General features: G+C 40.2%; 2 protein-coding genes across 2 annotated transcripts; one reads left to right on the top strand and one right to left on the bottom strand.

Annotated features, from left to right (window-relative positions):
* The first annotated feature begins 1,696 nt into the window (after nucleotides 1-1,696).
* oxtra (oxytocin receptor a) lies at nucleotides 1,697-7,212 on the top strand. Its single transcript, XM_078248467.1, has 2 exons — nucleotides 1,697-3,079; nucleotides 6,883-7,212. The coding sequence occupies exons 1-2, from the start codon at nucleotides 2,152-2,154 to the stop codon at nucleotides 7,134-7,136; spliced, it is 1,182 nt and encodes a 393-aa protein (XP_078104593.1). The 5' UTR covers nucleotides 1,697-2,151; the 3' UTR covers nucleotides 7,137-7,212.
* A 4,832-nt stretch (nucleotides 7,213-12,044) lies between these two features.
* Nucleotides 12,045-13,864, bottom strand: cav3 (caveolin 3). The gene is made up of 2 exons (XM_078247439.1): nucleotides 13,742-13,864; nucleotides 12,045-12,386 (listed from the first exon to the last, which is right to left on the bottom strand). The coding sequence occupies exons 1-2, from the start codon at nucleotides 13,862-13,864 to the stop codon at nucleotides 12,045-12,047; spliced, it is 465 nt and encodes a 154-aa protein (XP_078103565.1).
* Nucleotides 13,865-14,613: the final 749 nt, after the last annotated feature.

The raw sequence follows: 14,613 nt of genomic DNA, 5'->3' as shown, positions 1-14,613 counted from the left end.
ACATGGTCACCTGATAATTCTGGACTTTACGAGTTGATGGAGAACTCCATGTGTTCCATTAAACAATGCATGCCGTGGAGGGCTGCAAAGTAAACATTGTACAGGTTGTGTGCTCCAGATTTACACTGTACAATAATTCTCGGCTACATTTCTATTTGAAATGGGCCAGACCTTGCCAACTTGTTTTGACATATTTAGTCTGAAAATGCAGACTTTGGAGGATCCAGCACCATAAGCGGGACACAGCTATTTCTAACAATAACCCCATCTTGCACGTTGTGTCGTACCTTGTAATCAAATGGTCCCAGTAAAACTTCTCTAGCAAAACCCCCTCAAAGCTTTGCAGCACGGACTGGCTCTTTTCTTTTCACGGTCATAAAACCATGGAAAATATATTGCTTTATTCCACATCCACGACTTTCACGAAATGGCGAGCACTCATCAATCCACTAATTACTTTCTGCAATGTTCCAGCTGTACCCAGACTATACCCAGTTTCACTCTGCACATGCTGGCTCATTTCATATGAGGTCATTAAATCTTTTCATTCCAAATTCACACAAGTCACAGCATTATATTTAATGTGTCATCATTATTCCCTTCTCCTTGTCCTTTTAATTTCCAGTCAGCGATAAAGCATCTTCAGTCTTTACTGCTTTGATATTCCAGTGGATCTGCCATTTTCCAAACCCGGCCACAACCACAAAAATGGGGAATAACTCTCTGGCATAGATATATAGGACCAGAGGCCTTTTCCAACAGGGTTTGCAACTGCTTGAAATTTAAAGAGCTGCACAGTAGCAGACAAATCTCACCTTTCAGCACTCCTGACTGCATTAGTGTAACTGTGTTAAATAAATCATTCAATGCAGCATTTTCCTAAATATTTAGGTAATAATATTCACCTTCATTATTTTAGTCCCTATATTCCAATGCAGCATTGCACTTGGCAACACAAATGGAAAGAAGGAAGAAATTCAGAGGAATTGCTGGAATGTAGCACATGGACATTAACATGGGCGTCGCACTACATTGCCAGTAAAATTTCCACAGCTTATGTTGTTCCCCATAAGGGTTAGGTACTCATTGCCACTTGTTGTCCTTTATAATAACCTGATGGCCACCAATATATTGAATAAACAGAATAACACAGAGGATTTCTTGGGTTTAAACTAAAAATCAAATGTTAATTATGTCATCTTGGACTGTTTCCTTGAATTCTCAGTACAACAACAATAAATGCAAAAGCATTGCAAAGCAAATGCAACAGCAGCAACAACAACAACAACAACAACAACAACAACAACAACAAGGTTTCCCCAAAGCTTAAAGCAACCAAGTCATGAATGAAGTCTAAGATACCTTTTGATATGGACAATAAAAACATGTTGACAACACCTCCTGTGTGCAGAGCTTTCAGTGTCTCTCCTGAAAAAGCATACAGCTTTATAATTCCACACTAAAGTCACACACTGACACAATAAGGTCCCTGATACAGAGCCTATCTGGGGGTTCATGCTCTGAAGAGGTTTGGAGCTCCGAGCCATGGATGTATTATAACAGAGCAGGGGACTGATGACTGGCTCACATCGCTGCCTTGTGGCGGTGATGGGTAATTCACTGTTATCACTGAACCAGGGACAGGTATAACAGGGGCTTGAGTGCTGCGTGCTGGCCATTCCGATTCTTACCAGAGAAGATGTTGGAGCTTATAATTTCTACTGCATTTTTTTCTTGTAATACTTTAATTTCCAGAGTTTCATTTTGATTTTTAAAGTAAATATATATATATATATATAGGCCTATATTTTGCTCGACCATAAACCTGATAATTCTTTGGATTTTGGTTTTGGAGAATAACCTATACACTCACGTGTTTTAGACCCTAGTTTTGCTGTCTTGTACAGTAGGTCCACATTTGAGATTTCTGCACATTAAGTTTACTTTTCTTTTGGCGCACACATTTTGTTAAATATCTCATATTACAAGTGGAAATGTTTTCAAGCGTCTTCAGTTTTTAGAAAGCCTGGGAGATTGATGTTCAACCAATCCTTGTTTATCACTTAATGAGCATTTTTTTGAGCCTCATCATACCTCACCCTTCCATGACTGCACAACCCTGACGCATCTGCAGAGGACAAGGCTGCGGCAATGGAGAGTATTTCAAATGAAAGTGAATTTTGGCAAGTTAACGAATCCTGGCAGAACCCAAGTCTCGTTAACGGGACCGGTTTGTTGAATCAGACGAACCCTCTGAAGCGGAATGAAGAGGTGGCGAAGGTAGAGGTGACTGTGCTCGCCCTGGTGCTGTTTCTGGCGCTTGCGGGGAACCTGTGCGTCCTGCTGGCCATCCACACAACCAAGCACAGCCAGTCCCGCATGTACTACTTCATGAAGCACCTGAGCATCGCTGATTTAGTTGTGGCGATATTTCAAGTTCTCCCTCAACTTATCTGGGACATTACATTTCGGTTCTATGGACCGGACATTTTGTGCAGGTTGGTGAAATACCTACAAGTCGTTGGGATGTTTGCCTCCACTTACATGTTAGTTTTGATGTCCGTAGACAGGTGTTTGGCAATTTGTCAGCCTCTTCGTTCTTTGCACAGGACAAAAGACCGTTTTTATGTAATCTTTTCCTGGGTCCTGAGCCTGCTCTTCAGTATCCCGCAAATGTTTATTTTCTCCCTGATCGAGGTTGGCTCGCCCGGATCAGGAGTGTATGACTGCTGGGGCGACTTCGTGAAGCCTTGGGGAGCCAAAGCTTACATCACATGGATCAGTCTCACTATATATATCATTCCAGTGGCGATACTGAGCATTTGCTACGGGTTAATAAGCTTCAAAATATGGCAAAACTTTAAACTGAAAACCAGGCGGGAGCAGTGTATTAGCCTGACACCCAAAGCATCCAAATGCAACACACTGGCCCGCGTGAGCAGCGTTAAGCTCATCTCCAAGGCGAAGATAACCACAGTGAAAATGACTTTTGTGATCGTCTTGGCCTATATCGTCTGTTGGACCCCATTTTTCTCTGTCCAGATGTGGTCTGCGTGGGATCCAGCAGCGCCCCGTGAGGGTAGGTTGAATTTTAAAGTTGGATATCATACGAATGCGCTAATGATGCGCAAACGCTGCCGTAGCTTACTCATCAATGTCGCTACGCATCTGACACATTTTGAAACACTTACCCTCTACCCATCTTTTCACATCCTTTTTGCACATTTGCAACATTGCCCAGTGGAAATTAATAGAGATTTATAACTGCCGCATCCCTCTTGCTGTGCCCATCAGTGCTCTTTACGCACGAGGGTGCCAGCCCTTTATCCAGTTGAAGCAAACAGGGACAACAAAAACATCTTTTTGAGATGTGTTTGTTCTGTTTTCCTCATGCAGATTGGTCAGGCACTGGGGTTATGTTGCAGACTCGTAGTTCTGCTGTTTTGGCTAAATAACGCAGCCCATGGTGCGGTGCGGAGAGTTGAGTGACTGAGCTGAAGCGCTGGCTGATCAGTGCAGGTGGTTTGACCATATAGGACAAAACAAAAAGCCAAAACATAAATGTAGAAAAAATGTTGAACTATTCAATCTGTCTGCTAAAAACATAAAAACTTGGAATTGCATGTACACCCTTGTGAAACACATTAGAACATGCTGTCATTTCCAAATTGACACATGGGCCTACTTACACTAGACAACTAGTTAATCTTACTTGTTAATCTAATATTGTCTGATGCTGTTAATGGTTTGTTTAGGGCTACATCAGGAATGCAGAGCTGGAAAAACATACCTATTTGCTTGTCTTATATGTGAACTTCTTAGATTAAAGGCCTATAGGCCTACTGTATGATAGCCTACACCTGTTGTGTGGTAAGAACAATTGGTGATAAGTCCTTTAAAGTGCGAAACCTACACACATCATTTACCAAGTTTCCTCTGCCCTCATCTCGCTGCTGAGACCGACTGATGGCTAATCATTAAACACATTAGTGTGCGCCACCAAGCAGCCTTTATTTGTGCCTGTGGGTCACGTTGGAGTGCGTCGTTAACATTTAACCACAATAGGCCACTAAAGCAGCCATCTACTGTAGATCCCTATATTCATCGATCCGCTGGGCCACACCCATATGACAACAAAGATTTAATATGCCATTTTGACTTCACAATGTATTTGCACTGTCCATCTGTTCCTTCCATAATTCCATTACATTTACGAAGTATAAGGCACACAGATGTGTATAATCTGAAAGGGGCTATAGTTTGTCAATATGATCTAAGGGCATTTGTGTTCTGGAAAAGCCAAGAGTAAATCTAATTAGAGCTATTATTAATATAAAGACTTTGCAAAATAATATGTCTGCATCTCCACAAAGACAATACAAAACTTGTTTTCCAAGCAGTTTCCACCTCTTATAACTTTACTGTTCTGGTATTTCCTTATAGAAAAAGCAAAAAGCTAATTTTTTTTAATTAAAATAAACTGTACATGTGCTAAACATAAGACAATAGTATTAGGAAGTTTCTTGTAGGGAGTTAACTGACTTTGGTGTTTCAGGCTTGAGTCTTGTCTTCAGCTTCTGTGGGTTTATGTACAACGTTCCAAATGACTGGTTGTGTGATTCCTGTCATCCTCCTCAAGCTGCGTTGTTCAGACTAGCTTTTTACACTTTGGAGCTAAACATTTGCACAATACACTTGGCTGTCATCCAGTTCTTCAACACTGAGGAGGTATACTGCTATAATTGGCTTCAATGCTGCAACTCACAGCGACATTCATAGTAACAGCAGCCATAAAAAGAGCAACAAAAAGATGAAATAGAAAAGGAAATATTTAATTAATTTTCTGTTGCAGAGCTCAGTGCAGGGAGGAAGCTGATGTCTTATGGCTGTCATCCACGTGAACAGTGTTCAGAAAGGCCAGAATTGGCAGACACATGCTAGTGTTTGTGTACAAAAGATAGGCTGGAGTGTCACCTGTGTGTGTAGATAAAGTGTCCATTAGAGTCATAGTCAGCAAAGTGAGCCAAGACCACACAGCTTAGAACAGAAAGCTGTTAGGCTACTAGGGGAAGAACCTCTACATCGCAAACCTGTTTCAGACATGCATAATGTATACAAACCAGTTTCAGAAAACATCAGGTTATTAAGATGCCGTAGTTAATTGTTGTTAATTGCAGTTAGTGTTGTAGAATCATATTTACTGTACAGATGTGAGAGTGATGTCAATTTGAAGGGTATTTTCCCAAAATGTTGAACTGTTGCTTCAGCCAAAAACATTGGACCAGTGGTGTGGATACACATTGTAGGAAATTCTGACCCCTAGATACAATGTCCACATCAAGCCAATCAGTGTATTTTTTTTAGATGCGTTAACAAAGAGCCACATTGCTTCATCCCCCAAACTTCTACCAAAACTGCACAGATTTACTGTGAAGAAGCCAGGACATTTCACAGATAGGTTTACCATTAGTACCCACATTAAAGCTTATCAACACGGTTTTTGGAAATGTAAATGTCCCATTCTTCTAAGCTTTGTGACATCATCAATGTGATATCACATTGGACAGCCGAATAGATTATGTAGCGGACAAAAACACCTGAAGGTTAAACCCTGACTCAGACTAACGCAAGCTCCCAAAACAATCGGTGAACACAAGCACCTCCCCCTGCTGAGCCTGGTGCCCCCGGACGCTGACTCACACTCTGTGCTATTGATTAGCATGAAGTGCTTGATGGATACAAAGCAAGGTGTCCAAGTGTTACTTTTTTTAATTATAAAAGTCAGTTCTTATGTAGTGTTTTTACAAGCAGTGAGAAAAAGCAAGGCAGTGTCATAGGTACAGAAAGACCTCTCAAAGCAATTTTACTCATACATATCACTTAATGAAAATGAGATTACTGCAATGCTTATTTACCTTCAGGGAACACGATTTAGCACTAAGTGTTCTCATTAATGGCCTGCTAAAGAGGCTTTTGGGCCGGCCCAGTGACAGTCAGACAGATGTACCACCCATGGGGATAATCATTCCGCCTTTTCATTTGCTGTGTGATTCATCCTTCTCTGATGAAAGGCAATGTGAGATAAATCACTGAAGACTCTTTCTTGATAGTTCCCCATATTATTCAAATTAGATCCATGCTCTGTTCTCATCCACCCTGATAAGAATGCTTGATAACCACCAGTTGGCCAATAAAGCGTATCACTCCATCCATGTCAGCTGCATTATAGTCTGTAGAGCAGGTTGATGCATGGCTCACAAGGTTTGTAGTATAAGTGTGTCATATCAGCTGGTAAATCCACATGTTCACATTCTTGCTTCCAGAGTTTGTAGACTGTTTCATAAATTAGCATTCTCTTGTTCAGGTTCAAATATAATTGCTACCTTTTTTCTGCTTTTTTCATTTGTACATCTGAAGGATTACAAAGCACCACTGCTTACCCAAAAGTAGATTATTAAACCTATGACACAAAGGGTAATTGAATGATCTACACTCAAACTCATGTTGTCATCTCATAAATCAAATCCTTATATGGCTAATAGTCAATTCTTAATAATCATGCTTGCGACTGCCGACCGTTGGCAGAAAAGGCAGTCGGACTGATCAGTCGGCTCCCCAAGGTCCAAAAAGTGCCTCGGAACACACCGAAGCGTCGCCGACTTGAGTCTACATTCTGTGCATGCGCGAGACGTAATATGTCTCCATAACAGCAGGTGGCGCTAATCTGTATTATCACCCAAAAAATTAAAACCGGCAGCTGATTGGACAGACGCAGAGAAAACAAGCTTCTGGTTACTTTTTGTTGTCACGGCACAATAACTTTCCTCTCTCTCTCTCTCTCTCTCTCTCTCTCTCTCTCTCTCTGTCTCTCAACTCCTGCAGCTATGCCCTTCATCATCTCCATGCTGCTGGCCAGCCTCAATAGCTGCTGTAACCCCTGGATCTACATGTGCTTCGCCGGGCATCTGTTCCAGGATCTTAGGCAGAACTTTGTGTGCTGTTCCACTCGCTACCTCAAGTCATCCCAGTGCCACTGTGAGCGTGACTTTGACTCCAGTCACAAGAGCAACTCCTCAACCTTTGCCATTAAGAGCACTAGCAGTCAGAGGAGCATCACACAGACTTCGACAACATAAGCACCCGTCCTCTCTTCCCTTCTCTCTCTCTCTCTCTCTTGCCCACCCTGCCTTTCACCACATGCCGTCGCCCATAAACTAACTAGCTGTTCTACTCCTTCAGATACCTCTCGCCTTGAGCCCTGAAAGAAAAAGACAAAAGTCTTAAAGGTGGAGTCAGTATTTCTGGAGAAAGATTGTTGATTGGAACTCAATACCCAAACAAATACCTCCTTTAGATTGTTATGCATGAGCCAGATTTACTGACCCTCTCGCTCCCACTGCCTCTCTCTTTATATTTTATATATATATATATATATATATATATATATATATTAGGGCTGTCAGCGTCAACGCGTTGATCGTGATGCGATTAAGGGCCGACGCGATGCGATTAATTTTTTTTTATCGCATTAATCGCATGCCGGCATTTATTAATTTATTTTACACTTTACTCGGCTTTGCGTCGTGCCTAACAGGCTACTATTTTGACCCTTTGCAGCACCGTTACCAAATGAGTCATTCAAAAGAACAAATCTTTTGGGTGAACGAACTGAACTGAATCACTTTCTGAAAAGATCCGTTCATATCTCAGTTCAGTTGAGCTCTGTCAGTCAATAGCGTCACGCTGCAGAGCTCCAGGCTTGGGCCCACCTCCGGCGCTGTCAACGTGCAGGGACTCACTAAGTGACTGATTCAAGTAATTTGTTCACAGGAGGAATGCCGTGTGTTCAAGACAGCAAATACACTGCTGATTGGGGACAGGTTGCTAATATATACATTCAGCTGCACCATTCAGCTGTTACAACGAGCAGTCCTTGTAATTATAATCCATCCCAAGGCTTGCTAATCCATCAAGAAAACATGGATACTTTCGAAAAATAATAAAAGTGTTAATTTGATGTTTGATGTGGGATTTACGTTAGCCGGAAGATTTCACAGATTAGAAGAACACTGAGGCTGATTGACCGGAACTGTACACCCTAATTTGTGCCCGTGTGTAAGAGGTTCAGACAACGTTCAGTTTTAGTTTCATTTATTAAAGTTCGACAAGGCATGGTACAGCAGCATAAATACATAATAAATCATAAAAACTGGCTTAGTATGCGCCACCAAGATCCGCTCTACCAACACAATAATAGGCTACTCTTAGATTTATATATTTTACAGTGAAACACAAGAACAGAGGAAATTGATTATGTGGCGCTCATAATTCTGCAGTGGTGGTTCGACATAAGGTCGGTGTCTCTGTTCATGTTTTCTCTCCATGCCCTTATAAATGCATAAGCTTGTTCTGTACATTAATTATTACAAATAACGTGAATAGCTCTTGTGTTTTATTGCTGTTTAAATGTAGGCTATTATATGGCTATTTAAAACATACTGTATGTACTAGAATATTCTGGAATATTAACGGCTAAATTGGCCGTCAAAAAAATGTGTAATGTAAACCCTGGTTTGATGTGCTTATGCCGACTATACAAAGATTACTGTTTTTACCTCTCTCATGTCTCTTGAAGTAGGAAGTAGTATGACTACCTAGATATTTTATTAAATAATTAGGTGTCATAAAAATATACATGTTGTACATAATAGGGTATAAGGACTTCAGCTTTAAGTTTGAAAACGTTACATGACTAACTCTGTTCTCAGTTCACCAGCTGAACGAATCAGTACACTGAAAAGAACAACTTTCCCCGTCCTACTTTTTACACCCATAGCCTTTCCCCTGTCTTGTGGACGAGCAACAGTGTTGTGTGGCTCGGTCCAAACCCCTTTTGTTTGTTTCCCCGTTTGTTTTTCAGCGCATACACAAAACGGACAGCTAGCGGACCGTGAGAAGATATTTGCTGAATTTGAAGGAAATGTATTGGATTAGAATTGTTGACTCCACCTTTAATTATTTTATTCACAGTGCTTTACAGTATAAAGTGGAAATGGAATTGTGAAATAGAAAAATGTACAGAATTTTATTAAGGGTGCAACGTTTTATTCATAAAGATGTATGAGACAATCATGGACCAAGCTGAGCAATTGTTTGTTTTTATGTTATTTTTGTTTGAGATGTACAGTATATATTTACATATTTGCAGTGCAGTGCAGAGAAAGTAAAGGAAAAGAGAATATTTCTATGCACTGTCAACCTTGACCAACCATGCTATTGATTCAGTTGTTGTCACCAGCAAAGCTTGTGGATCTTGTTTGTCTGTGATATAATGAAATTGCTCCCCCGTTATAAATACTGTGTACAATGTTGTTCATTTTGCTACATTTGCTCTACAAATGTTCATGTATGATACATGTAAACTGTTACTTGAGATATTGTTAGATGTACGATGTCATGGCTGTCACTGGTAAGATTTTAAAAAGGCTTGAAAAATAAAAAAAGAGTGAAAGAAGCACAAATGAACGACATACAGTATATTATTTACACCTAGCTGATGCTCATTAGAGCTCCTATTGCCTCCTAAAATCCTTTACAAGGTTGCTGGAAATCTTCTAGAGGGATGTTTGTCGACGCCAAATCAATAACATCACTGAGGTCCTGCAACTTTTTGGCAGCACATTGAAACTTTGACTTTCCTGTTCAGCCTCATCCCCAAAATGCATTTTGGGCACTGGAGTGACCTCAAGTGACTCACATTACTGGAGGTGTCTTGGGGCAACAATCGTTGCATGACATGGTGCAATATCCTGCAGGAAGTGACAATAAAGGTGAACTGTGGCCATGGATTTCCTCTAGCATTTTTTGTTGCAAAGCTATTTAAGCGTGATGCTGTTGTTTAGTCAGTTGTGTTTATATTTAATGTAAAAGTTTAAAGTATGTGAGCTGTCTATTACAGCACATTGATTATCATTGTCAATAATGAGGACTGACCTGAATAAAAGCAAAAGTTGCACAATAAAAACAATCCAACAAAATATCTATTAAACAAATTCTGAACTTGTGAAGTTTGTAATGTTCAATTTTAGTTGAGACACTGTAATGCTTGCTCATGGGTAAATGTTGGGTCTTTGTAAATTGTAGAGTGTGGTCTAGACCTACTCTATCTGTAAAGTGTCCTGAGATAACTCCTGTTGTGATTTGACACTAAAAATAAAATTGTATTGAATTGAATTGTAAGACAGATTCAGCTTTCAGCTTATCATGACATTCGGTTGTGTGCACTTATACTGTACTTACGATAAAAAGCACAACACCTCAAACTACAGCCTCAACAAGCTAGTTAGTTATTGCAGAAATATTTAACTGCATTACTGTACACTGCACAGGTGTTGCTTTAATGTTATTATTATGTGGATTACAGTATTAATTAATGTGCCAACATTATAATTAAGTAATATTTACGATTATACAGTATTTAGGAGGGGTTTACTTCTCTTATAACCTTGATAATGTGACATTCCGTAGGATAACCAATGCACCAATAGAAAATATTATAACAGGAGAAATTCTATAAAAACATACATTTTTCAAGGCAACAATTGGCGCTAAATACTTAACAGAGTACATGAGAACTGTATTTGTGGAGAACTTGCTGTACTTTGGCTGTATTTATATTCTACATATTTAATGTCTCTTTATAGGTTTTGGCTAATTTTTCTCCTTAATTACACTGGTTAATACAGTTCATTAATTAGAATAATACTTTGAACACAGTGTGCTGTTTCTGCTTATATAAAGTCTTAACTGTGCATTTTCTAGCACAATAGAGGACTAGAATGAGTCATCCAGAAAGAAACTCACTGAGGTTATGAACAAAGAAGGGTGTGGTGACACTGAATCATCAATTATGAATCTCAGACACAAAAGAGAAACACACACAACAGCAACCTCTAGTGGGTCACAGCTCCCAGGTCACTGCTTCCCCTGAATTGGCAAAAGAGATATCACTGAAATAGTGTTTGGTCAACCTTAAAAATGTTTTTCTTAAGCCTCTCTGAATAAATTGAAATAATACACAGAACATACTTTACCAGTGGTGTAATATACTTATTATAATGTTTCATCAAGTGTCTTTAAATTAGTTTCACCCCATCTACTGTATATGTAATTACATTTTCTTCACTGCAGGTGCACAATAGCAGCAAAGGTATTATACTTTTCTAAATAATCAAAATAACATGGTGGAACATTACAATGGGTCTCATACAGAGGTTTTTACTTTACTCCATTAGTAGGTAGGTCCATACTTGTTTACACATACTTGCTTACTTGAAAAGTGCAATAGTAAGTAGGTTTAATATTCCACTCATCACACTTTGATAAAAGGAAGTAGATTATCTGCATGATTGGTTCCAAACATATTCCTTGCATCTGCAAGTGAGAAAAATACTATGTTAGTTACTATGGAGTCATCACTAATTACCAAATAAATATGTAGAGAAAAAAACGTTCCATTCAATTCTTTTTGTTAGAGCTTTTAAAATAAGGTTACATACATGATTGTCAAATCCAATTAAAACAATATAAAGTTAAACAATACCAGACACAGCAATATACAGCATCAATATAACTTTTAAAAATGGCCAAATGTAATGCATACAGGCAGCATTGTCCACAGGTGCAGCACTTGTGGGGAGGTAATTTCATTTGTTGTGAATGAGTAGCTTTTGTGATACAAATAAATGAGGGCAGACACATCCTTCTCATGGCAAGTGGCCCTCTTCTCCCTCAGTGAGGAGCACTGAGCCCTCCAGGAGTGCCAGAGCTGTCACAGAACCACGCTGCCTGCTGCAGCTGTCACGGAGCTTCTGCTGGCACCGGTCAGTACTGAGAGCTTGAGGATGGGTAGGCAGGGAGGAGCATGTTATGAAGGGAGGAAGAGGAGTATCAGGGAGTAAGCAAAATGCCAGGACTGATCTTTTGGTGTTTAAAAAGATAACACACTTCATCCGATCATACTATAAACACTACTGTGTGAGTTCTTAGACTTCTTTGCGCAGTGCAACACGCACACTGCTGAAGATCTTGCCCAGGGCTTCAAAGAAGGGATCACAGAAGGTCTGGATGCAGAGAGAGTAGATGCGGCTGATGCACTGCGACTCAATCAGACAGCTCTTGATGCAGGGAACCACGGCCCATATATGGCAGAAGGAGATGCATGCGAACAGGAAGCCCCACAGCAGAGCAACAGGGATACCGAAGACAGCAGACAAGATGCGGTAGCACCAGTACTTGGACACAGTAAAGGTGGTGTAGCTGAGCTTCCACACCCCATCCAGACTGTGTGTACCATCAGGCTCTGCAATGACATCCTCAAAGTCCACCTAAGGAAATTTAAAAGAGGCTTTTATTTCCTCACATCCCTAAATGCACACCACTGTTATGCACATGCCAATAATAAGTGTAAAGAATAAGGTTGTAAAAGCTGCAGAGTGTAAGGGTCAAATGTATGCAGAGAAACCAATTAGCTTATGTGTTGTAACATCATAGGAAAAAACCTTAATGTTGTGGCATACAGTCAAAATTAATAACAGCTATGGCGTGGCTTTTAATGCTAGGTCCAAATCATTGTAAAAGTTCTATTCCAACACATTTCTTAGTAACCAAGTTTCACCTCATGTAAAATGCATTAGGGCAACTGTGCAATGGTCTAATCTTTTTTTCAGTTTTCAGTATGTGTCACCTGGTCCTTTGGAAAAGCGCTGTCACATTCTAAGCTGAGACTCAGATATAAATTGCTGATTAACTTAATCATGAAAGGCAGATGCACTGCACATCTAAAACCTTCTCTTTTCTTTCAGACTACTGGATAAGATCAATAACGAGTCACTGTCCATTTCCTGTAGAGACAGCAGCCTGAGCTCATCCTCTGAATGAATGGCTGGACATGCACTGTTTTATATTTTCTCTGCAAGGTGGTCTCTTTTAGCCCCTAGAGGGATTGTTGGTGTCAAATTCAGCAAAAGAACAACCAGTGTTCTTCAGAAACAATAGACGGACACCCAAAGCTGGTACATGTGATTACTCAGAAGTTAAGATTCCATGCGAGGGAAAGTGTTTTAATCGATATTACTTTATTTTAAAGGTAAGAAAAAAAAAAGTTATGTTAGCAGAAAATGACTGCATAAATTAGAAATGTAAATGCTAAACTATAACTCAACTCCTTGACCAGACTATTGGGATTAAGGTTAACAAAACTTTCAGTTTATAACAGACGTCAGCAGACATGTAAATGATTCCAAATTAAGCAATGCAGACACTAAACATATGCTTCTGTCATTGACCATGTTTACATAAACCCCTTCCAATCAGACAAAATATAATCTAAATGTATATTCAGCCCTGTCCTTACAGAAAATATTTCGTGGTGGTAACATGGCAACAATCACAGGATAAACAGTAGTCAAACCTAAATAAATCACGGCGTACCTACTGCATACTGTATCAGTTTCACACTCTTCTACCCCATTCCCAAAATAAACGTTGGGCTCTGCACAGGCAACAGGAAAAGCTCTTGTTCTATTTAAGGATTTTCCAGACAGTATCATAACCTGTACTCCTGTCTTTGTTCTTGCTAACCACTTTATTCATTTGCTGCCTATGCTTCCACACATGCCAAGGCAGGGGTTATGTTCTTAATCCTCTCTGTGACAGGGTGTTGTCTCCATGCTGCACAAACCTTCACCACGTCCTCATTGATCTGCTTGGGATCTCTGTTAATTAAATCAATCTCTTTGGTGTGGCTATCCTTCACAATCTTCTCCTCGTTGGTGTTGGTGTTGTACTGGTACTGATCCGCCATAATAGAGCTGCAGGTCCTTGATGGGCCGAAGATGGTGAGAGTAAATCTTCCTGGATCAATCTGCACGGAACTGCCTCGGTTCACTTCTGAACCCCTGTATCACCACTGTGGCACTCCCTCTTACATGCCAGTGGACAGCTGCTGCAGACCTCCTGGTAAAAATGGAGGCCTGACCCCCGCCCTGCACACACATAGGCACCCAAACACACACACACACACACACACACACACACACACACACACACACACACACACACACACACACACACACACACACACACACACAATGTAATGCACACAGACAGAAAAGGCATGCCTTAAAGGAGAACCCAGCGTTGTGTCACATTTCACATAGGGTTGTGGGGCGAACTGGGCAGAGTTTACACAGTGGCACGAACTTCCACCACAGAGTGAGGCAGTAAGCACAAACACACCCTCCTGCTCTGGCTTCTGTTGGGAAACAGTGTTTTGCGTCCTAATGCTGAACTTTATTTGGAAAAGAAAGCATTTTTGTTTGTGTTTAAAGCTAAATTGCAAAACAGAAATTATATTCAATGTCACCATTAGTACAAGGATTACCGTACAATGTACTGTTAATGTAGATTCACACTAAGGAGGAATATGATTCACATTAAAAGACACTTTCATGAGGCAGAATTCATCAACTTATCACCTTCATCATGCTTGATACTGTAAGTCAGGTGCTGCAGTAATCAGTAGATGTCACCTTATTTGTTGACATTATGCCA

This window comes from Sander vitreus, chromosome 4, assembly GCF_031162955.1.
Source record: "Sander vitreus isolate 19-12246 chromosome 4, sanVit1, whole genome shotgun sequence".
NCBI lineage: Eukaryota > Metazoa > Chordata > Actinopteri > Perciformes > Percidae > Sander > Sander vitreus.
The sequence above is the reverse complement of the archived record's forward strand: the minus strand, read 5'-3'. Positions and strand labels throughout refer to the sequence as shown.

What these genes read in the sequence shown, in the direction of transcription:
- oxtra (XM_078248467.1), top strand. Translation starts at nt 2,152, where the DNA reads ATGGAGAGTATTTCAAATGAAAGTGAATTTTGGCAAGTTAACGAATCC. An exon ending in TCCAGCAGCGCCCCGTGAGG is followed by an intron (nt 3,080 to 6,882) that starts GTAGGTTGAATT and finishes CAACTCCTGCAG; the next exon opens with CTATGCCCTTCATCATCTCC.
- cav3 (XM_078247439.1), bottom strand. Translation starts at nt 13,864, where the DNA reads ATGGCGGATCAGTACCAGTACAACACCAACACCAACGAGGAGAAGATT. An exon ending in TCAATGAGGACGTGGTGAAG is followed by an intron (nt 12,387 to 13,741) that starts GTTTGTGCAGCA and finishes AAATTTCCTTAG; the next exon opens with GTGGACTTTGAGGATGTCAT.